Source organism: Thermobia domestica, chromosome 1 (assembly GCF_964235325.1).
Source record: "Thermobia domestica chromosome 1, izTheDome1.hap1.1, whole genome shotgun sequence".
Lineage (NCBI taxonomy): Eukaryota > Metazoa > Arthropoda > Insecta > Zygentoma > Lepismatidae > Thermobia > Thermobia domestica.
Genome location: NC_137454.1, coordinates 143363427 through 143387492, shown reverse-complemented (window position 1 = coordinate 143387492; position 24066 = coordinate 143363427). Strand labels below are relative to the sequence as shown.

General features: G+C 36.3%; 1 protein-coding gene across 1 annotated transcript in view; it reads left to right on the top strand.

Moving 5' to 3' along the window:
- The first annotated feature begins 428 nt into the window (after positions 1-428).
- Positions 429-24066, top strand: part of LOC145666011 (uncharacterized) — a 65015-nt gene continuing 41377 nt past the window's right edge. The window contains exon 1 of the mRNA XM_081733128.1: positions 429-1804. Coding sequence (XP_081589254.1) covers positions 429-1804 — 1376 coding nt within the window. The remainder of the gene's footprint in view (positions 1805-24066) is intronic.

Here is a 24066-nt window from a genome sequence, read left to right as displayed (position 1 = left end):
TGAATGTAAAAACAATTATAAGTGCGGGTACTGTGCAGGACCCCATTCAACACGTCTCTGTACCAATTTACACCAACCAGCGAAGTGCTCCACATGTCCCGATAACCACCCCACTTATAGTTATAAGTGTAAAGCAAAGCCGGAACCAACACCAGCCCATCCTGAACTTGTTGTACCACTCCGTACAACACCTGCCGCCCCTTCAACTCCGCCTGCTACTGACGCTCCTGTCACCTTAAACCAACTGCTCACATTTTTTACTCTGGCACTCCAAAATATTCACCCTTTCATACGGCCACACATTCTACAGCAAATTACTCTAGCAGCTAAATCAACATTTCATATCAATTTCACAGCTACTTATTCTGGTAATACAGTACACTTTCATGCATCTCCAAACACTCAGCTCGGATAATCACCCTTACATTATGGCTTTAAACTTTCTGTACTTGAATATCAGATCATTCTCTACTAATAAACTCCTGTTTGAAACTCTACTTCTGGAGGAACATATCACAGTTTTTCTGTTAAACGAAACATTTTTGACAAAGAGAACTCCATGTCGCATACCCGGCTACACCATTCTTAGGGCAGACAGTCACATTCCAGCACAACGAGCGAATGGAGGCGTAGCAATTGGTTTCTCTCCGCATCTCCCCTATCGTCAGCACGATTGTCCCATCAATATGTTACCTGAACATCTCATCAGCACTCTATACTTCAAATCTCTCAGCATCACAATTGCAACCATTTACGTACGTCCTGGTCACCCTCTTCCGACTCAGTTTGTTCAATATATTTCAAACACTTACCGTCACTATATTATCATGGCCGATTTTAATCTGCACAGTCGCTCACAACTAGATCGTATGAATTTCGAAACTTTTATAACTACGCACACAACTGGGATCATACATCCACTCCCAAAGCCTACTCGGCCCATTTCCAACACAACACCGGACATTGTCATCACCTCAGCAAATCTTTCCACCCATAGTCTCATCACTGTTCTCGATACAATAGATAGCGATCACGCTCCTGTTCAATTTACCCTTCAGTTACAAGCCACTGCATCACCTCGCTCGCAATTGCCTTCTCGCCTATGTTACCGCTTCGATAAAGCAAACTGGACACATTATCGCAGCTATCTGACTCAACATACAGCACACCTGACATCACCCACTACTGAAGATGAACTTTACGCTACAATGGATACTATTACAACTACCATCCAGGATGCCAGTAAACTCTCTATCCCAACTAGTAAAAGCATTCCATACCAACCACGTCTACCACCACACTATGTGACTATGATATCCCGCTCCCGCCAACTTTTCAGAGATTACCTTCGTACCGGAAACCCTGAAGCTTTACATCATCATAAACAAATGCAACGTACAGTGCACAACTACATCAAAGCGTACAAACTCAGATGCTGGGTTAAAACCTGCAATAACCTATCAAACACCAGTCATCCAACAAAGTACTGGAAAAGGTTCAATGCTTTATGCGGCAAGTCCAGTAGCACTCCATACCCCATATTGATTGGAAACTCCGCTGCTCCTACAGACACAGACACAGCAAATGCTTTTGCCGATCACCTCCAGACAATTTTCACTCCGCCCCCTTCTGAGGACCGGCCACACATTGCTGATCGGGTAAACCCATCAACCCCATTTTTACAGCCTAGTCATCTGCATGTTCTCAATCCCAATCAACCTGTTACCGCACCCATCACCGTCACGGAGATCACCGATACCATACGATATAAACGAAATACAGCACCAGGTCTCGATAATATAACGTATCGCCAGATCCGGGAATGTCCTTTTGCACTACTACATCTTCTTGCAAACGTTTTCACTTTCATTCTGCGCACTGGATACTTCCCTATGCCTTGGAAGACTTCAAAAACGCTCATGTTTCCGAAACCACACAAACCACCTCATGAACTATCTTCTTACAGGCCGATTCAACTCACAACAACCTTTAGCAAAATTCTTGAGCGCATTCTTGTTAAACGCCTCCATAACTATCTCTTAGACAGAAACATCCTACCTTTCAGCCAAGCGGGTTTCCGCCCTTCATTTTCTATAAATGACCAAGTCTTACGCCTCACAAGCCTAATTAGTACACACTATAATTCAGTGCACCCATCATGCCTCGTCCTCTTCGACTTGGAAAAAGCATTTGATAAAGTGTGGCATATTGGACTTATTTATAAGCTTATTAGACTTCAGCTACCTACCGCCTACATACGTCTCATCTTTAACTTTCTCTCCGGCCGTCTTACATACGTCGCCATCCGAAATTGCCTATCGCATCCGATTTTCTTACTCTCAGGAGTCCCTCAAGGTTCCGCTCTCTCACCTCTATTGTACATCCTATTTGTAGCTGATATGCCACGCCTTCCAAATTTCGTTCATGCCTTCCAGTATGCAGACGACACCGCTTTCCTCGCATTAGGCACATCCATTCAACATATAAACGGCATCCTACAAACCGCCATAGATAACTTTTGCCGCTGGTGTCAACACTGGAAACTTAAAATTAATGCTACAAAGACACAAGCCATCGTTTTCATCCCGAAGAAGAAAACATCTAAAGTACGCAGAAATCGCCGTTCTCTCTCCTTACATGTTGACCATGTTCCGTTACAAGCTACCAGGACAGTAACCTATTTAGGCATCACTTTTGACAGTCACCTTACATGGATGCACCATCTTAAAACGATAACGACAAAGGCTTACAATAGACTAAACTTGCTTAAACGTCTCGTGGGTACGACTTGGGGTCTAACACCTTCTACTGTCTTAAACACCTACAAGGTTTTTCTGCGTCCTACCTTAACGTATGGATTCACAGCCTGGATCGCTGCTTCCGACACATTCTACAATAAACTACTTGTCCTTGAACGACACGCCTTCCGGATAGCTTTTCGTATAGTATTGCCCAGCCCAACACGTGATCTCTATTCCCGTATCTCATTCCCAACGTTGCAATATTACCTTGAAACTCTCCGACTCTCCTACATCCGTAGCCGCTTTCAAGCTCATCATCCCCTTCTCTTTGACACAATGCAATACTTAACATTACATACCACACCTTCACGATATGTACACACTCCCTTATCCCTTCTTTTCACACTATATCATTACACACTTCCACCCGATGATCCCTCACTTTTGCTTATCAATGATTACATCACTCATGTTCATCGTCCTCTCATATTCCCATCATTTCATGCACAGTGATTTCCTCTGTCTACTAACTTGGGTTCCCACCGTCTTTCATCATAGCCTAGAGTCCCCCTAGGCAAGAAGATAACCGCATTCGTCTGCTAACATTACATCCTTTGTGTTGTCCTGTGCATCGCACCTCACTTCATCCTTCACTCCCATCAACAAATAATTACAGACTCATATATTAAGATATATATTTTCTCTAATTGTCTTTATTTCAAATTTGTCTCTTTTCACCTGTTCTAGTTGTTTCATATTATGTTTCTTATTATGTATGTTTCTCCGTGACTATCCTATATACTGAAAACATCATTTTCATTCTTTTTAGTATTATTTTTTTCTGCAATTCCTAACAACTGCTTGACTGTATGTATTAATCTGTATCACTGTATTAACTGTTTGTCAATTGTGATCATTCCTTATCCACGCCAAATGTTAGGGAACGCAAAGTTCCTTAAGTCCAGCAATTAAATGAATAAAGATATAATACAGCACTTAGACCATCCATAGACCTTGAAACCTAAGTCTTCCCACACCACTTCCCTAAAACAGGGCATAACCCTGTAAAAGGTAGCTAGCCTTGGCTAGCATTGAAAAAAAAAATGTGTTTATTGAGAAGTTAAGAAAAGTCTAATCTTAACTTCCTAAAATGCTTATGCTTATTTTCTATACTTAAAATATACTTTTTTATATTATTGTCTTAATTATTTTCGTGAGTAAAATATTCTTGCGAAGAACACCTTATCGTTATTGATTTTTTCATAAATATCAGCACAAGACAGAATTGCAAGCCAAGCACTTGACCAAACACAGCGAAATTTCCCAGTCTTCCATTTTCGCTAAAATTTCGGGCATTAGTTAATCCCAGACAATTTTCCGGATTGGGCTTGAATCTAGGACGTATGATAAGACTACGCGGGGGAAACCTTGAAATCATCACTAAGTTTAATGAAGGTGAAAAACGGAAATAAATCTATTTCCTCGACAGTGAATATACAGTATACCATATGTTCTATACAGTTGGTTTGTACATTATGATGAATCCACACACTAGCGGATCCAGAAGCGTCGTTTGGTGGAGGCAAATTGCTTCCTGGACGAATAATGTAGGTTTTAAAAACGTAAGAGTTTTGCATCGATTTAGAATAACGTGGTGCATTATTTTATATAGAGTGTTTCAAAACAACACCGCCAACGTTTGGGTTGCCACATTACCTAATTTTAGCGGATACCACCAGATTTTCAGGTCTTATATTCGTCCCCCGCTTAATCATCTCTTAATCATGAAAACCCACTCGCTTTTTCGGATTGGAGAAAAATCTAAGACGACTTTGTTGATAAAGTGTTGTTATATTCAACGTAAACCGCTACATTTCTGTGTCAATCTCAATCGCGAATGGACAGATGACAGAAACAAGATGAACGCAAAAACTGTCAAATTATTTCTACTGGTTTTGTACAATATGAAAGATGTATCATGCGTAGAATTTTATGATAAGATTTTATGCCATCGAGATTTTTAAAGGAAGTTAAAGGGAATGAAAAATGTAAAAAATTTGGCATAATCATACACATTTTGGTTCAACCCATGAATACTAATGTATGATCTCATGGGTGCGTATTTCTTTGATAACATTCTGTCCAGTTCAACTAGTCTTTATATATTCAGAAATGATTGCAAATTGAACCTACGGATCCTTAGCATATTGTTTAGATTAGATTCATTATTAGTATTTTTTTTTCTTTTAAAATGTTTATACTGTATTTCATATATTGTGAAACTGTGGTATTTTCGTATGTTAGTATGATTTCAAGTAGAAATCTTTGAAAATGATCAGAAATTTTATAAGAGATGGACCAAGATTCCTCAATATGTTTTAGCTTTCTTACGATAAAAGTTTAAAAATTATTTTGTATTCCTTAGAGAGAAAACCGTATGAACAACATCTGCCATATATCGCTTGCTTTTTTTTTTTTTTTTTTTTTTTGAAAACTTGTCTTAGAGAAATCCTTATTAGAGATATTTTACTGTAATACTTATTTAATACTTACTTTACAATTCGAGACTCACATTTGTTGAACTTCATAAAATATTAAAGGCAAAAACTAAATTTTCTTTACTTTAGTTTTGTTAGAAAAGTACATTTGAAGTGTCACTTAACAAAGAAATCACTAAAAAAATGGTCAGAAGAATCGTCAGTATTTCTAATACACAAATTCACATCAGTACTTTCGGTTTAGAATATCCCCGCTTTTCTAATTTCAAAATATGGCAACCCTATCCTGAGGCCAAGATAAAACAAAAAGACCAACCTGGGTGCACAAATGCTTCCTTTTGGAGTTATAGGATGCCGAAAACATGAATAAATGAACTTTATAGGTCCATAGCTCCAATACTATAGGATCTACCGTAGTCCGGTCAAGATTTTATTTAGGAACTAGTATGTGCCCTATCCAAATATCCAAGTTTCAGAATGATCCAAATATCCCATATGATCTTTTCCCTGACATTTTCACTTCAGTAACTTGAACACAATTTCCAGTGCCGTTTCAGCTTGAATTAACAGTGTAACCTTGTTTCCCATAGAAAAATCTGATTACAACCGAAGTGCAATGTAATCGTAATCTGTTTTAAAGACATTGGCTTCTTGTTTCTTAAAAGAAAGAAACAATGATAAGTAGTCTATTGTATGTAGGACACAACAGGAGAGATAGGGTCTAATATTTCTTTCAACAACTGTAAAGCAAGTAACTGCACGACCATCTTTCTTTGAAAGGCTGTTTGCAACAATATGCGAAGCGGCTGAGAGAACTCTTGAGGAAATAATGTTTTCTATTTTTCCTTAAGAAGTGATCGGAAGTTATTTTAATTTCATATGGAAATTGAATCAGAGCCATTGAAATGTAAGTCAGAGGATGTGTGTTTTTCTCCTTTCCCCTTCATCCCTTTTGTCCCTCCCTGGTTCGATCCCCGACCAAGTAAGTTTGTGGTGGACAACATCGTGTCCGTGGGTTTTCTCGGCGTACTCCCGTTTCCTTCCACATTCCCATTCCACCAATTATTCCATCATCATTCACTTGCCTTAATCATACTTCTCCCTTAGCTTAACAGACATAATAGTAGGTCATTAAACTGGAAGATTTCACTTCATTTCATTTTCCTTTAGTCTTCGTTCTGTCATATGTAAAGTTCTCTCTTGTGCATAGCACCATGCCATGAGAGCATGTAGGGAGTGTGCCCTCAGTCGTAGATGAATGTGGTGTTGTCGGCACCACGTTTCGACCGCATCCCCCCCTCCCAGGTACGCATTGAATCTGAGGTTGGTAATGCCCAGAGCCGCACGGCATCTTATGCACAAAATCAAATATCGTAAAGTAACCATGAGCAACAGATACCTGACATATGCATTTAGACCAATCCTCTTTAAAATCGGATAATTCATTCGAAAGTTATCGTAGTTTTCACACGCCTACGCCCAAAGTAAGAACAAATACTTCAATACGGGAAAAATCCCCTTGTGGTATGGCAACCAAAACAATAGGTGTCTGGTGAAAGCAAAAGAGAGCATTTTAAAATGAGTTCCATCAAAATCGGACAATCCGTTCGAAAGTTATCGTCGGATGCCACATGCAAACAGACAGAGACAGGACGGCCTGTAATAGGGAGCTTCGCACCCAAAATTCTCAAGGTTTGTTTCACGACAATCTCAAATAGACCTACTCGTAGGCATTCGAGCGCCGGAGAGTAAATTTTCGAAACGCAAGTTTGATAAGTCTTCAGCCTTATCGACTTTCCTTACCTCTACCTATATCAGTGGCTATCTCTATACAGAACTTTAAATTAAACCCTCGAAATCATATTAAAATTATTTTTCTGCCTGCCCCGTTATTGGCGCAATCGGCAAAGTGACTATTAGTAGACTAATGGTGTCTTGGATTCTAATTCCATTCAGGTGATGCATGTTTTCTCTTCCTCTTTCTCTCTTCTGACAGACTGCTTAAACCTTATACAGATCTATGGGGAAAAAACTTTTCCTTCACTTCACTGCTAAGGAGAGAACTTTTAAAATAAACACTCTGCATATATGTAATACATATTATATACAACTATGATAACCTCGAATTCATTGTTTCTTCCGAACACTCCGATAATCCCGAACTTTTCAAAATATTCAAGCGACTCGACAAATGCGATCATATTGATATATTTCTGTATTTGCTGCTTTCAAACAATTCGAGATTCTCGAAGAGTTCGAGTGTCTCGAAGTTGTCTAATGTTTCTTACATTTCGAGTGTCTCGAACATTTCGGGAGTCTCGGTCATTTCGGGAGTCTCGAACATTTCGGGAGTCTCGAACATTTCGGGAGTCTCGATCATTTCGAGAGTCTCGAACATTTCGGGAGTCTCGATCATTTCGAGAGTCTCGAACATTTCGGGAGTCTCGAAAGTTCGATAATTCGATAAAATTAAAATTCTTTATCGATGAAACGGTTTTGAAATTTTATCGAATTATTATCGATTACTCGATTATCGGAACAGCCCTATATTGCAGTCGGAGCGTTGGCTATTCCGGATACATGTCTACATAACGAATATAGTAGGATTAAATAGTTTCTAGTATGCCCTGTAGTTGCCTGTTTAAAATGTATGTTTTTAAGAAACTAATTATTATTACAATTGGGTGCAGGAAGTTCCTCTTATCATAGTGTTGGATCAACTGAGGGAAAACATGTCATTGCGTGTATAACACATTTGATGAAGATGTATGAAAGAGTAAACGAGAACATACTATCATCGTATTCATGGGAGGAGTTACCGGGGAGAGGGGAGGCTTGGAAGAAATTTAGAAAAGAATTGCCCCCTCTTATCAAGCGTTACACAGGATAATAATATTGGAAAATAGGAAACAATATAGGTATTATGGCCCGCATATAAAACAGATACTACATTTGCATAATGCTTATACCTTTTCCTAGCTTTATATCGCATTCTTTTATTTGTGGTGTTTGAAATTTTCAATGTGGATGTGTAACAACGAAACTTTGACTTTGTGGTGTGGGTTGTCCTTCCGCTCAATACTTCATCGTAAACAATCAACAGTCACGCGTCAAATCTTTAATCTTAATCCATGTGGAATGATGCAACTGTGAATGCGATTTGGTATACTGCAGCGGTTCTCTCTTCTCGAGTAAATATAAACTTCTGCAACAATGAGTAGAAAGTCCAGTGACACTAAGATTTTTTTTTTCCTTTTTAAGGAAACTCTCAAGAGGCACGAACTGTGAAAATGAACTGAAAACTTCTCAACCTGATTGTCCGAAAACGTGCAATGAGGTAAGTAAAGAAACTCAGTCTGTTCAAGACAGGGGCAGATCCAGGACGGACTTCTGGGGGGGGGGGGGGGGAGCGATGGGTTGTAATATTGCTACTCAGAGCTACTTTTAAGAGCTCCAAACTCTGGGATGGGTTTTATTTATATAAAATAAGCAAATTTCTTCTTCTGGGAGGGGGACGATCGCCCCAATCGCCCCCCGGATCCGCCTCTGGTTCAAGATATTTCTACCATTGTTTATAGTTCTGAGAAATCAGATCTAGATTCCTATCCACTTTGGACTAAATAAATAGCGAAGAGGAGATATTTTTATAAGAAGTGAAGTTTACGAAGTGATCACAACTTTAACTAGTGTATTGATAGTTAGGCTAAACATGCAATGAATTTTCTTAAATATATTGGAGCATATCAAGAGAAAACGTTGCCTGCGTTTTATTGCATCAACAAGAAATAACCACAAGCAAGGGCGCCGATCCTGGGGGGCGGGGGCCCTGGCCCCCCTATTGTATTTATGAATATACAATATTTGGTATAATTTGAATGCAATTTGTCTTAAAATCCTCATATATATATATATATATACCTTCTGAATCTGAATGTGTCCCCCAAATTTACAGAGAAATCAGCTCCCTTGGCCACGAGATCTGCGAAGTCAGGTCAGTCAGCAGGACCTCGAGGGTGCAAGACATCAAAAGGAAATCGCCCCAAGTAATAATGGAACAAGTGAAAGCAGTGTTAATCCTCGGAAGTCCTAAAAAGGTTAGTGGGCCTAATCGTAGAGACTGTCACGAAAGTTGTCATGCACCAGATTCAACAAATTCTAGACTTTAATCAGAAAAAAATCGTAAAATACGAAATGAAATTAAAGAAAAAGACGAAGAAACTGGCTGTTTGAATTAAAAATGGTGGAAATTGAATAGTACCAAAGGGAGAGATAACTTTCGAATTTTTGAGATAACGGAAAAGACAAGTGAAAATACAGGCAATGTGACAATTCTTTGTTTTTAAACAAGGTTAAAGTAACATTAGAAGCAGGTGAAATAAGCAGAAGCCATCGTATCGGGTCGAGATCAGAAAGCAAACCCCGTCCCATCATCATAATATTTTCGACATAACACACACGATCACAAATTTTCAGTGAATAAAAGAAGTTTAAACGAATTGGTGTAACCATTAGAGAAGAGAACAGTTTAACTATGAACAAGTACATACACAAGACGGAAAGATTGTAGTAGTGATAAGTGAAAAATACACATCTTTATCGGACGCAACTATTACTGTGAACATAATGTGTTATTTTAAAATTTTAGTTACTATAGTACCAGGGACGTAGCCAGAGTTCTGAGTTTGGGGGGGGGGCATATTTACAAATGGAATAACCCATATTATATATATATATATATATACTGTAGTGTACTCATAATTCGCGGAAAATATCGTTTGGAATACTCACCAATAGATTGCCCTAAATTAAACTTTAACTACTCTTTCGGAGGTTAGAAATGTGAACCTCTCTTGCGAAATGCGATAATGAAACAATAATTAAAAATTATGTATTAATAATGTTTAGGTATGCAAGGACATTATAAAACGCAATACTTCATACAAATACTTTTTGGTAATTTATACATACCTTTTTGCTTTGTATGTACCTTTATATACTTTGTAGCTTGAGAAAATAGAAATAATATAGTAACAGACGTTCACTACCCAAAAAATGCGATGAGTTCTATGAGGCTACCTAAAGTAAACACACAAGCTATCGAGACGTATATTTTACTGTTACTTTTCAAAGATCCTGACTTCCTTCATATATTATACTGTAAACAATTACTGTCACATTTACTGACCGATTACCGACAATTCTGGCTGCCTACCGGTTACCCTAAAATTTACAGTATTACTGTAAAATTTATGGTTATAAGTTAGGCCACAAAAAGGTCGTATGTATGCCCTATTACCATAACTTAAATACTATTACCGTAAATTTAAGGGTACTCTGTTGGCAACCAGAATTGATGGTAATCGGTCAATAAATGTGTCCGTAATTGTTTACAGTGTAGTACATTTTCTTGTTTACAAAATCGTTGTCTTCCGTGCGTCTCAATCCAAGAGGTTACTACAATTATTTGAACTTCCGTGAACATAAAAAAATCTAATCAGCGAAGTACATATATAATAAAATAATAATTGGTAAAATATTGGCCTAATATTACAACACTATTTTCTTTAATGCTGTTCTTGCATCATCTGAGAACGTTTTGCCACATTGTATTTACAAATTACTTGCTGAACACAAACTGTGACGCCTATGCAACGACTTTGCGAATATATCAATAATTTTATCTTCTTCATGCTTAGAGGCTATCTATTGTTCTATTTCAAGTGCGACTAACGCTGATGTTCTATCCTAACCAGACTTACAACTAAGATATGATTTGAACCTTTCATGCACGCTCAAAGAACACTCACAAGAAGCTGATGACACAGGTAGCGTCAAGGCTATTTTCACCAAATTCGTAGTTGGGGGAAAATTGGCTTGGACAGAGCAGCATACAGGTCCGAGATATTTGTAATTTCTTTCTCCTTCATAAGAGATTCTACATATTTTTTATAACAATGAATTCATGTTCAGGAAAATCTATTTCGAATTGCGTAGCAGACTCTTCCGTTGCCTCCTTCATCAAGAACAGTTTTGATTTAGGATGACACGCTTGAATGCCACGAATTACAGATATATTTTCCTTACAGAATCGTCTGTCAAACTCGTTCGCAATGTTTTCAACCACTGGATATAGGAGTTCTGTACGAAAATTCGCTTCAGTATAAACCTGTGTTCTTTTCTTCGGAATACTACCCGGAACCAGAAAATCTTTTATACTACTATCATTTCGCTTTTCTCTGCTCTTTGGTTGATTAAAACTTTCTATACCATTTTGTTTGACAAACTCCTATGCTTTAGTGTAGAGACGCAATGAATGTTCCTTTGTTCTAAGTTCTTTTATGGCTTCAACAACCGAACAAATAAGTAGCTGGGCGTTTGCTAGGGTAATACGTATCTTCTCCTTGTAGAAAATTATTCAGGCCACTAGTAATTCCCAAGATCTTACTAAAAACAATCAAGCATGAAACAGTGGCAAATGATTTCAGTTTGTTCGCAATACCCTCAGCTTCAGTAGTCTTCTTAGCATCCTTTCCCTCTAATGCAAAGATTATAGCTCCATTATTCTTTTTTATAGCATTCAATGAATGAACATGTGAAGCGCAACGAATGTCTAAAATCAGACATACTGGACTGCTCCAAACCTAACACTGTCTGAGCCTGCTGTATTCGTCTATGAGCTTTTACGACGTAGAAATAATTATGCAAAGTCTGCAATAAATCAAAAAATGTATTTACTTGTTCGAACGAACACACTTCTACAATAAATTTAATTGATGTGCATTGCAATGAATATTCAGCGCGAGGGGATAAGACTTTCGAAATTACTTTTGCACACCACCTATGTGGCCTCTCATAACGCTCGCCCCATCGTAAGCTTGCCCAATGCATTTTGAGTCCTTATTAACACCTACCGGTACAGAAGCCAAAGTTTCGATAATTGTTTTCGATATGTATTCAGCATTTACCTCACGAAGTTTGACAAATTTCAAAAAGTGCTCTATCGGTTTAGAATTTTTCACATATCTCACATAAACACTAAGTTGTTCAGAAACATTAACATCTCGCGTTTCATAGCCATAACGCTGAATTTTCTAGCGGCACTTACAATGACGTTGATGATTTCCTCACCGCAGCACAAGATAACTTCATTTGGAATTTCTGGAGATACACAAGTGATATTCCCTGGCGCTGTATAATTCTATAAAAAAGAATCAAAACGTCGTAACAACTCAAATGTTTGCAAGAAATTCCCTTTATTTAAACTGCTGTCATCTTCATCGTTGCCTGGGAAGCCAATCCCTATCGACCCAAATGGATCACAATCACCACTATCTTTTCTATAGGCTTTAAGCACTCTCGACGGGTTCTTATTTTTTTCCAGATGTATCGTTTTGCAGATTAAGGACATCTCCAGTTTCTTTGGACCTCTGAAAGCAGTCATTCATATGAATGTTTTGCTGTGAGATGCTAGCACCTTCCTTATCAACACTGTCCGAATGAATATTTTCCTAAGCAACAACACACACCTTATCAGTTTCACTGAAGGTACTCACCAATTGCTTATCACTTTTTTCGTGTGAAATAAAATATCCAGATTTTATAAATCTCTCCATATTTAAATTAATTTCAAGAACACATGCATAGCAAACATAACAGTGTGGATTCCACGTTCAGTAAGAAAATAGACTCTTTCCCGCTCAGCCACAGTTGCCAGCGCCAGAGTAAACCTACACTCAGTACCTTCTCGTAAAACAATTAAAAGATACTATAAGATACTATGTTGCAAAACCCAGCAATGTGGGAGAAGTATTCTCCTAGCCTTTGAGTCGAATCAACTTTTCATTTTTTTTTTCTTAGTCGGTTATACAAAGTGCATTCGTATAGCTTTTTAGCCTTAGTACTTCAAGGCGACTATAAGGCTGGAATCACTCTAAGGGTTGGAAGAACCTCGCAATGTTAACGAAGGTGACGGTGTAAAAGTTATTACCGTTCACTTTTAATGTTTAAGAAATACCTATAAATGGATTTTTAAAAAATTCTTAGAAATATGAATAATTTCAGTTTACTATGGATATTTTTTTCATTTATTGTCGGATAAAAACAATTTGTAACATATAATTTTAAATAAATATTTGGGGGGGGGGCATGCCAAGATTTGGGGAGGCCGGTGCCCCCCCTTAGCTACGTCCCTGTATAGTACTAATACAGACTGCTATTTTTTTCTGTTTTTGTTTTTCATATGTGTCTATTTAGTGTGTGAGTGGTGTGTAATGTATTGTTTATCTTCATTACATATATATCTAAATTTGCAATATTCCACCATTCCTCTAAATGTTAATGTATACAATAGTGACATTGTAATAGCGCTAGTGAAATATGATAGCTTGAAATCATTGGTATCATATGTACGTTGCTTGCTGGCAAATCATAAGTTTATTTTACTTAAAAGTTCAATCGGAAGTTTAAGTTATTTTAATGTTAAAAGATACAAATAGTGACATCGCTAGAAAAGGTTACCCATTTCATTCATAACGGAACTTAGCAACATATCTATGAGTTTGCAATCTTCACTACTACCTTTTCCTGCTTACCTATGCAAACCAACGTGGTCTGTCATGAAGGAGGATTGGTCTGCCAACAAATACCCTCAAGCGCTTTAGTCTATCTCTCTCGAGCACTTTCGACGAATTTCTTGCGTTTTTCTCGCCTCTTGATGTGCACTGCATTTTAGTTAGTGAAATATGGTTTAAACCTTCCTTAGACGACAGTCTGGTTAGATTACCAGGGAATACACTATATAGGAAAGACAATTAATAAAAGATGAGTAGGTATTTACGTTGAAGAAAACTTACCAGTAGAGGTTCTTTCTGAATCAGATAACACCTAACGAAACTGAATACCTGTTAATGGAAGTAACATTCGGTGAACAACAGGTATTTGTCTCAGTGGCGTATGGGACACATTTGTCGTTATACGAACATTTTTCCGAAAGCTATCAAAGTATCTATATGGTTATCAACACATCTTTATCGCCGCGGATTTCAATTACGACCTTTCTCAAAATTCTCATGAACTAAGTGAGTTTCGTGACATTGTCTCATCATACGATCTGCAGATATTACCTTTTGAGGCGACCTGTCATACAGCAAGCAGACTCATAGCTAGATGTAATATTAACTATTAAACCAGAAAGAATTATTAACAATGGACAGACACCTAAGAACACCACACGACGTGACGTATTTTTCTTATACTTTAGCAATTCCTAAGTACCAGCCAAAAATGATTAAGCACAGATATCTTAAACGCATTAGTGTGGATGCACAAAACTAAGATGCAGCCGCTACTCCATAGTTTCTTGTCAGTTTTTTTGCTTATGTAGAAGATAAATACATTAAATAAATTATATAATAAACATGCCCCTAATAACGAAAAGTGAATGCAGACCATCATAACCTTGGATTAATTCCGAAATATTTTCTCTAATGAAACAACATGACTCATTATGTAAGAAATATAAACAGCAGAGATTTACTAACCTCCTAAATGCAAATTTCCTTCATCAATAATATAAATATGTACTGTAAGAAACAGGTGTACTCAAGAAATAAGAAAAGCAAAGATTAAGTTTACTAGCGATTTGCTTCACTCCGTAAAAGCTCCCAAGTAGCTTTGAAATAAACTGAAATTGTAAAAAAATGGAAAAGTCCATAGTTCTTGATGGAAATTTGGTGAAATGATGGGTGGAGAAACATCGTTGTTGGTGAAAATTTGAAGTGATGAGTAAAAAAACGTTTTTGATTAAATGAAAACTATCTTCATTGATAATTATACAGGGTTTTCATAAAGTCTGGACGGATTTAATTTGCTTATAATTTTCATAAAAATTCTCATAATGAAATCAAATAAAGTGCAAACGGTAGCGGAAGGATTAAATTTTTAGTTGGCAACACTGTTACATAAGCGGCAACTCCGAACATGTTGAGAGAGGGAGGGCAAGGGTCAGTTTCTTACCAAATTCCATCCATTGTTGTTTTCATTGTTGTTTCAATGTTGACTGTTAAAAGTAAGTTGTAAGCTGTATTGGTGTGTGTGTCTTTTAAAGAAATAAATAAATGAAAAACTCCTCTGAGAAGACTATTTTTTTTACCGTATCAAAGATGGCGTCGGTGAAAGAGAAAGCGCAATGTGTTCTGTGGTACGCAGAGCTAAAATCACCAATTCTTGTGTGTCGAAAGTTCACCAAAGAGTTCAAAAAGCCGGCACCGACTGAGAGTGCAATCCGAAAGTGGCATGCTAAGTTCTTGGAGACAGGAAGCGTCCTGGACCGTCCTCGAAGTGGGAGGCCGCCAACATCGCCTGCAACAGTGAGCAGGGTAAGGGAAAGCATCATCAACAGCCCACAGAAGTGGACGTAAATGGCGCCCAGTTGGAGGTGTGGCGGTGAATGAACTGAGCTGGTGCAGATTACAGGTAAAAATTTAATCCTTCCGCTACCGTTTGCACTTTATTTGATTTCATTATGAGCATTTTTATGAAAATTATAAGCAAATTAAATCCGTCCAGACTTTATGAAAACCCTGTACTACATAGAACACATAATTTTAATATTTTTGTACCAGATTCTATGCATCTAAATATTTGGTCACTTCAAAAATACGTCTTAATTGAACATCGAAAAATGTAAATGAATATCACCAATTTGTTGCTATTTCAAGGCATGGATGACTGATATATAAATCAATTGAATTTGACAACATTCATAATCACAATTAGAAAATGTCAGGCTTCCTTGGTTTGCCAGGAGTACTTTAAACTTCAAGAATGAGCGTTCTATGTCTACAGACAAAAAATATGCATACTTTGTTTCCACTGCAAACTTCAGATCCTTCACATTAATTGGATCATCATTTTCTAAGAGGTGAAGGTTTTCGCCAATCTACTAAGTCTGAGTTTTGATGATCCCTGCAGACTATCTTTTGCAGCTTCAAGTATGTTCAAGGCAGTGCATTGGTCCTGTTTGGATATGCACTGTGCCTCTAACTTAAGAATGTGTGTGTGTGTGTGTGTGGATAACTTACACGAAGATAAAACATAAAATATTTGAGTTTATAGCTTCAACCAGTTTTTCTACGCTATAAAGTTCTCTGCTTCGCATCACTACATTTGCAATGGATATTGTGGAATTGTAGATACTTTTTCTAACATTAAGACCTTTTATTTTACCAACGATAATTTGTGATTTTACCCACTTTAGCCGGAAGTAGCTAAATTTCATAGTTTCACCAATTTTTCTTAAATTGTCACGTTGTTATTTACATTCCGCGCAATGTATGAGGGGCTGGAGGACTTTTTCATTTCTCCACCTCAGCATTCGTAAACTTATGTTACTATGTCTTTCGCGTGTTGTTGTAGATAATGAGAAGACGCAATAAATCAACGTTAATACTGGCGGGAAACGAGAGAGATCTGAGATCTACATCGGTACAATATGTAGGAATAACGATGAAAACTTAAAATTTGGAGAGCATTTCGTGATTAGAGATTGCGTGGAAAAGTTCTTGTTTTAATGGAATTTGGTGGAAATAAATTTTAAGTTTGGATTCTCTACTAATGCTGCAACATTACTTATAAAACTATGCACTGTTACAGCATTGTTTGTAGTATTGACAGTTAAAATCTCATATGCTGAGACAGTTTGAACCGAGAATCACACCTGATTCCTGAACATATATACTGATATATATTAATGAATGGAAAAAACAACATATTTAAGCTTAATTTTATACACCACATCCTCTGTAGGTACGAATTAAATAACACAAAGAGTGAATGATTGAACCAGGATACGAACCCTGGAACTCCGGCATACCGTCCCAATGCATTAACCATTACACCAGTGTGCTTCTCAGAACAGCCGCACACCTTACTCCTGAAGTCGGTGCTATTCGCTCAGTCAGACTAGTGATGGGCAGTGAGAATATTCCCAGTGAGAAGGAAAATAAAAAATGGGAATATTCCCGGGTTTTTTCCCTGGCATTTAAATTCCCGGAAAGGAATTTATTTCCATTTCTTTCCTTTATCTTCCAAATTATAAGAACCATATTACTAATTACTTTATTTTCATTTATTATGATTTACTTCTAGATTTTAAATTATTTGGAGGTTTTAAAAAATTAAGATTCGTTGACTGTACTTTATATAACTAATAATATGATTTTTAAGCTCCATTTCCATTTGCACTAAAAGGTAGAAAAGTACTAATTTACAAACGATGAAAAGGAACCAGTTTGTAAAGTAATGTAGAGATTATGTAGAAATAGAGATGAAGTACTATAAATAAACCCCGAACCACCGTTAATAATAGACATCGGTCTGTCTCCTCTCTCTGACTCGAATTTCTGAAGAGGTATTCGGACTTCACTTACATGTGAATTAACGCATGAAATTTCGAGAAATGGGTAGGAAGAGAGGTCCTGTATGGCAATGTTACGTGCAAAATTCTAAAGATAAGTCAGTATCTTTCAAATATTGTGAACATAAATATTTATGGTTGATAAAATGGTGTGGTATGTATCTTTTGGCAGTTACCCAACCTAATTTGTTTATAACCTTTAAAGATTTAATATGTTTATAATATCAGTAGTAGAGTCAAATTTAGAAAATCCACTTAGGCCTACATATTAATTTAAAGTGGTTAGCGGTTTAAAAGTATGTGGACTTACTATACAATTTTTTCACACATAATTACATCCATAGAACACATTGAAAATAAATATACATTTATGCGAACTCTCTAAATATAATAAAATATTAATAAAATAGCATAATACCGTTCAGAATATACATTTTAAAGACTCCTCTGGGGACAACAGCAAAAATATACTGTGATATAGAAACGAATTTAACTTTGAAATCATAATATAGTAATAGAATGCATTTTCCTTTGTGATTGTACATAAATTCGCGGAAAATTCCCATTTCTGGGAATCTTCCCGAAAAATATCTTCTCGGGAATTTCCCATATATATGAAATTACAATTGTCAAAAGGTCTCAATAGATGGAAACTGGATTGTCCAAACACAGCAGCTAGGTTGTGATACAAACCATGTGGTCTGAGTGCAGAGCACCGACTTCGGGAGTGAGAAGATGTGTGGCTGTACTTGGAAGCAGATTGGGTGGCGTAGTATGGCACGGGTATGCCAGAGATCCCGGGTTCAAGTTATGGCCCGGTCATTCGCGTTTTTACTCGTTGTGTGCTAAATATAATGATAGTTTTATTACTTTCGGTTCGGCTTTGATTATTGAGGGGCTCTGGTAGAGCGCAAGCCTCCGGTGTGAGAGGTTCTGATTTAATCCCAGATTATGCGAGTTTGCGGGGGCCAACATTGTGTCTAAGCGTATTCTAAGAGATGTCCCGTTACTTTCCACTAATTCTCATTCTACCAATTCTTTCATAAACATAGCCTAAAAGGTATAATCATGAGACGTAGAAATAAAAGAAGTTTTGGTTATCTTCTTCAGACGTTCATTTTATTTCTCTGTAAGACTACTGGCATACGAAAGGAAACACACGATGTAATATAAAATGAATTTAAAAGAAAAATTAATACTCTTGTTACTTCCTAGAACAGCTTATTTTTAAAAATTCGTCAAATATATATCATTCATGGATATACTGTATATAGTAATTAGTAATAATGATCCTGGCTTCTTCGCAGATGACAATGTTTGACTGATTACTTCCTGGAAGCACAGATTATTTAAAGAGTAAAAAAAAAAAAAAAAAAAAAAAATAAAAATAAAAAAGAGGGAAAGTTCGTTTCACTTGTAGCAGTGACATGTACTAAGTGGACACTCGTGTAGGATGAAATCTCTGCTTTTTGTTTCAAAATCTGTTCAAGCAACACTGGCCATTCGCTCGTCTTAGTGTCTCTCGTTAATGCAATGTTGCTAGGCCCTACAAAATTGACACCGGAAAAAAATATTGTCAATATACGCCCAATAAAAATACATTAAGAAAACCAAGTAATGTAAGTTCAGAACAAAGTAGCTACAAGTCCACACACACACAACTTTGTTTCTTGTAAATACAACTTCAGATTTTCGTTTGAATTTTAAACAATGACCTTGTCAATAAAAAGAATCAAGTTTTCTTTAACTTCTTTGTTTGAAATTTAAACAGTCTCTTCAGTACAAATGTTACTTGCGACGAGAAAGTGCAATCTAGCTAGTGATTCGAAAGGTATTAATACAAGAAATATGTGTAATAACCATTGAATTGCTTGGAAGCTCCTAAAGTAACAGTGAGTATTAAAGTTACAGAAAACAAAGAGTATCCCACATTGTTCCATACTAATACTCTACTTAAAGTGTCCTTGGTAAACATTATAGTTTGCAATAAGATAGTTAATGGTGCAAATAAGTAAAGGAAAAAATGTTTAAGGAACTATAAATAATCAACGATAAAACAGAATATCGCGACAACAACGATGGATAAGATGATGTAAATAGCTAAAATACATTTTCTGCGACATCGTGCACTATTACTGAATCATTCTGTCATCAGTAAAATTTATGTTATTTCTGTATAGTCTACCTGAATATAAAATAATACATGAATCAAAAAATAGTAAGAAAAAAGACGTTTTAAATTCTGCCCTGAAAGTTGGAATAGGATGGCAGAAGCTTAAAATGTGTATGTAACAAAGAAATCGTAGAGCATCAAATAGGAATATGGCATACTAGCAACAGACACTTTTTTTTGATCTCTCGACCATTTGACTGACACCCATATACCATCTGTAGAACATCGTGAACTGATTAATTAGAATTTAACCTCCCTTTCTAGCATGAGAGACCGCAACAGATGGAACCTATGTCCTAGGTTAGTATCCGAACTACTAATCATTGTTGATATGGCGCTACGGTGATCGAACTTGGAACTGAGTGCACTGAAAACATTCGCGTCTGTACCTTAGTCACGAACGGATACTATAAGCAATCATGAATGTTGTCGCGCATAATAGGAATACTCTCTATACACTATAGACTTCTAGCAGTTCGGTATTATTATATTCATGAAAATACAATACTAGCATTTGTATGTCTTTTACTATTAGTCATTAACAATTTGATTTCGGAGTATCTACTTTTTTTTTTTTTTTTTTTTTTTTTTTTTTTTTTTTTTTTTTTTTTTTTAGAATAAGGACATCTATGCAGGTCGTATGAATGTTAAATTCAATGAACGTACTAGTATAATTTGGGTTTCATAATGGTTCTGGATTTTTAGACAATAATATTCTCATGAAGAAATTTAATTGTATCTATACTACCCATAGCAGAGAAATAGTTTAGCTTAAGAGCAGTACTATTAATCAAATTTTAGGCGTAAGATACAAATAGTACAAACTTGATGCGCATTATACAACAAAAACTTTATCAACAACAGCTTCTGAATACAATTGCATATTAAAAATGTGTTTCATCAAATTAATAAAGTTTACACTTATTCACTCATTGTTAAGTTCAATTTTGATAATTACTTATTTCTCTTTATAAGATAATTCCTTTGGAAATTACATATTCCCACCTTTCCCTAACTGAGGGACTGCCAGAGCTTGCTTAGAATATAAAAAAAAAATATACATATATCCATAAGTACTACTATATAAGAAACTAACATTTTGCTTTAACGGGCTGGACGGAACGTCCAAACAGAAACAAAAGCTTCCATGAAAAATCAGTATTATACTAAGTCAATCCTGTCAATTTGTGAGATGGAATCATCTTACGGTGTTCCCATACCTCTTTTGTTTACAAAATTAGCTAGAATTCTACGTCATGTTTATTTTCTACGTGAGTGATGTACTCCATTTACTGTATATGTCTCAATTATATTATCAACATGCTCTCTAGTAACATATACATATATGAAATTTCCATTGTGTAACTTTCTCATCTGTTTGCTCATCTCTTTCAGCGTAAACCTTTGTTTTTGAAACTGTTACACTTCTTTCCCTTACTTATAGAATAGTGTCTAAATACTAGGGAAATATTCTAGGAATTACAAAACTCATTTGACAATAACACTATGCAGGTTCAACCAACATCAAAAGTTGCGAGGGAAGCAAAAGCAAAAGATTAGGATCGTTTTCCCGTCTTAATTAAGAGAAGTTATACTATAAATCAACAGAATGAACAACAAATTTACATATGATAGTGGCAACCCTGAATGACCTGATCCTCTATATATCCCACCGAGACTAACGGGAAGCTCAGCCACAAGGATTACATATTTATTACGGATCTGCAATTGAAGCACGTTCTCACTAGATGTCATCAGTGCGTTAGGATTCTCTAGCTTCCCCACTCCCCCTCCTCATAGATCTTTATTTTTATTTTTAAATCTGTGAAATAAAAGAAAAAGAGAGACAGGTCACGTAGGATACAAATGGTCGTTTTCAAAGCTGGTGTTAGAACAAAAAAAGAAGAAAAAGTGGGATTTAATCTGGAAGTTTTTAAATTGCATTAACTTTTTCTCTTCCCTCTTTAGGATTAGCAAGGATTAAGATATTTAAGTTCGAGCTCAACACTTAACGAAAAAAGTAACTTTTATATCCTCTAGAACAACTATAAATATATGATCATAAATCAACTAATGGACAGCAAAATTCATCAAATATAAAGTTTTAAAAAGAAATTATAAAGATGAAAATTATGCGGTATATTTTCACGGATTTTTTAAAATTTGCCGCATAATATATAACGATCTGTAGATGTAACGGTTTACATAGATACATTTACTTATTTACTAGCTGAAATACCGATTCTTCGCATGGGCCAGATAAAATATCTATGTAAACAAAGTGAACAACGAAAGAAAAAAACAGTTAGTCATTTTCTACTACTTTTACATATCCCGATAAACGCCCCCTGAGATCCTCTGGTTTGAAACGCCTCTGGTCCCCAACCGATGCGGGCTGTACTTGGAAATCAACGCCTGTGGAAATTTTACCATTGATCTCAGCGACCACGAAAAGTATGAATTTTACACTAATATTGGTCAATTTTTACTACTTTTACATGTCCCGGTAAACGCCCTGCTAAGACCCTGCTCTGGTTCGACCTTAAAAAAAAAAAAAAAAAAAAAAAAAAAAAAAACGCTCCGTCTTGGTCTGGTGCCTGGACCAAGGTACCCATGACCAAAAGTTGGTAATTCTCGGTCCACTCATCTGATACACAGGTCGCACATAGCCAGAAACACAAAAACCTCTTTATTTTATTTATGTTGATTAGATTAGATTAGATGTAATGTTATACTGTCTATATATACTACAAGATTGGTGTCATACTCATAGAAACCTGTATGTCTATGCATATACACTCTATGGAAGATTTCAGATCTGGATCTTCATTCATATGAATTTCATATGCATGAATATTATTTTGGTGATTAGCTGTGGGATTTAAATCACAGAGGTGACAATTACTTCAACTGAAACAAAATAGTCCTGTAACTCCATAATTAAAGAGATACAGTTTTATACCTAGTAGTATAATTCGAAACTTGTTTAAACTCTCAACAAACATCTGTGGCATTTATTAAAGTATTAAACTTATCCATCTCACATTATCTGTATTATTATTTTACGTAAACACACAAGTGTAGCTGCATAATTATCAGTCGCATCTTGTAATTCGGAAATTCATAATATCCCTATCCGACAGAATTGTTTTTTCAATTCCTCAGGCGAGCTTGAGATGTTATCTCTAAATTTATAGGCCCTGGCTAACTTCTTTACCTTTTCTAATTGTTAAGTGTTGCAATATATAGAGGCTTCTGCAGCTTTATCCGAAACTCTGTACGCCGTATACAAATGTTTTCAAAATAATGAGAACAATTTTAGTTTGAAATTCTCAAAATGTGTGAGATGATAACACTGAGAATAAACAAGTTAGCATTTCTTGGATTCCACGATAAGCTGTAAGTCTACGTCCCAGTTAGTCGCAATGATGAAAGGGATCCTAACACACAAAAAATACAATAACAACGAAAACGTCTGTTCAAGCAAACAAACGATGGTGATACAAAGTTACTTCTGTATTAGATAGTGGTGTAATCTCTTAAAATTTTGAATGCTTGCTCTCTCTCTCTCTCTGTAATGTTTAGTGAGAAAACGAGTAACAAACTGTGACGTCAGAGACCGTCGAGTTGAGAGTGACTGTTCTGTATCCTCATACTTACTAACTGTACATCAATAAAACTTGACAAATATATTGTCTGTATGTTCCTTAATCTGGGGCCAGAACAAAAAAGAATGTAATTTTGGAATCCAGTTTCTTCATCATCAGGACATGTATGGAATCGTTTATCCGTTCATTATTTAATTTCACTTATAAATTTTGTGCCATAGTCTTTTGTTGAGGAAACGAAAATAAAATGTTGGGAGGTCCCTGATCGGAATTCCGCTGCTGGCCATCCTGATTTGCATTTTTCCAGAGATTTTCTTCAGGATTATCAAAGAAAAAGTCGGAAGTATAGGTACTGGTTATCCTTTTTCCTAAATACATTCCCCGGTTTAATAAAATATCTTCACAGTTGTGTCTGAAAATCTGATAATAAATAAATAAATAATGCATAAAGATACATATTTCCTAGTAACATAAGAATTGTGCTCGGGACAACATATTTTGTAACCCTCCAGTTACAGTGTAATGTTATGTAGTATTAATTTTTTTTAAACCCTGGTCCCTGTCTCAATAGTTTTGAATCCCACTGAATAACAATAGAACGCATGATCGTGTTTTTCTGTATAAATTTCTT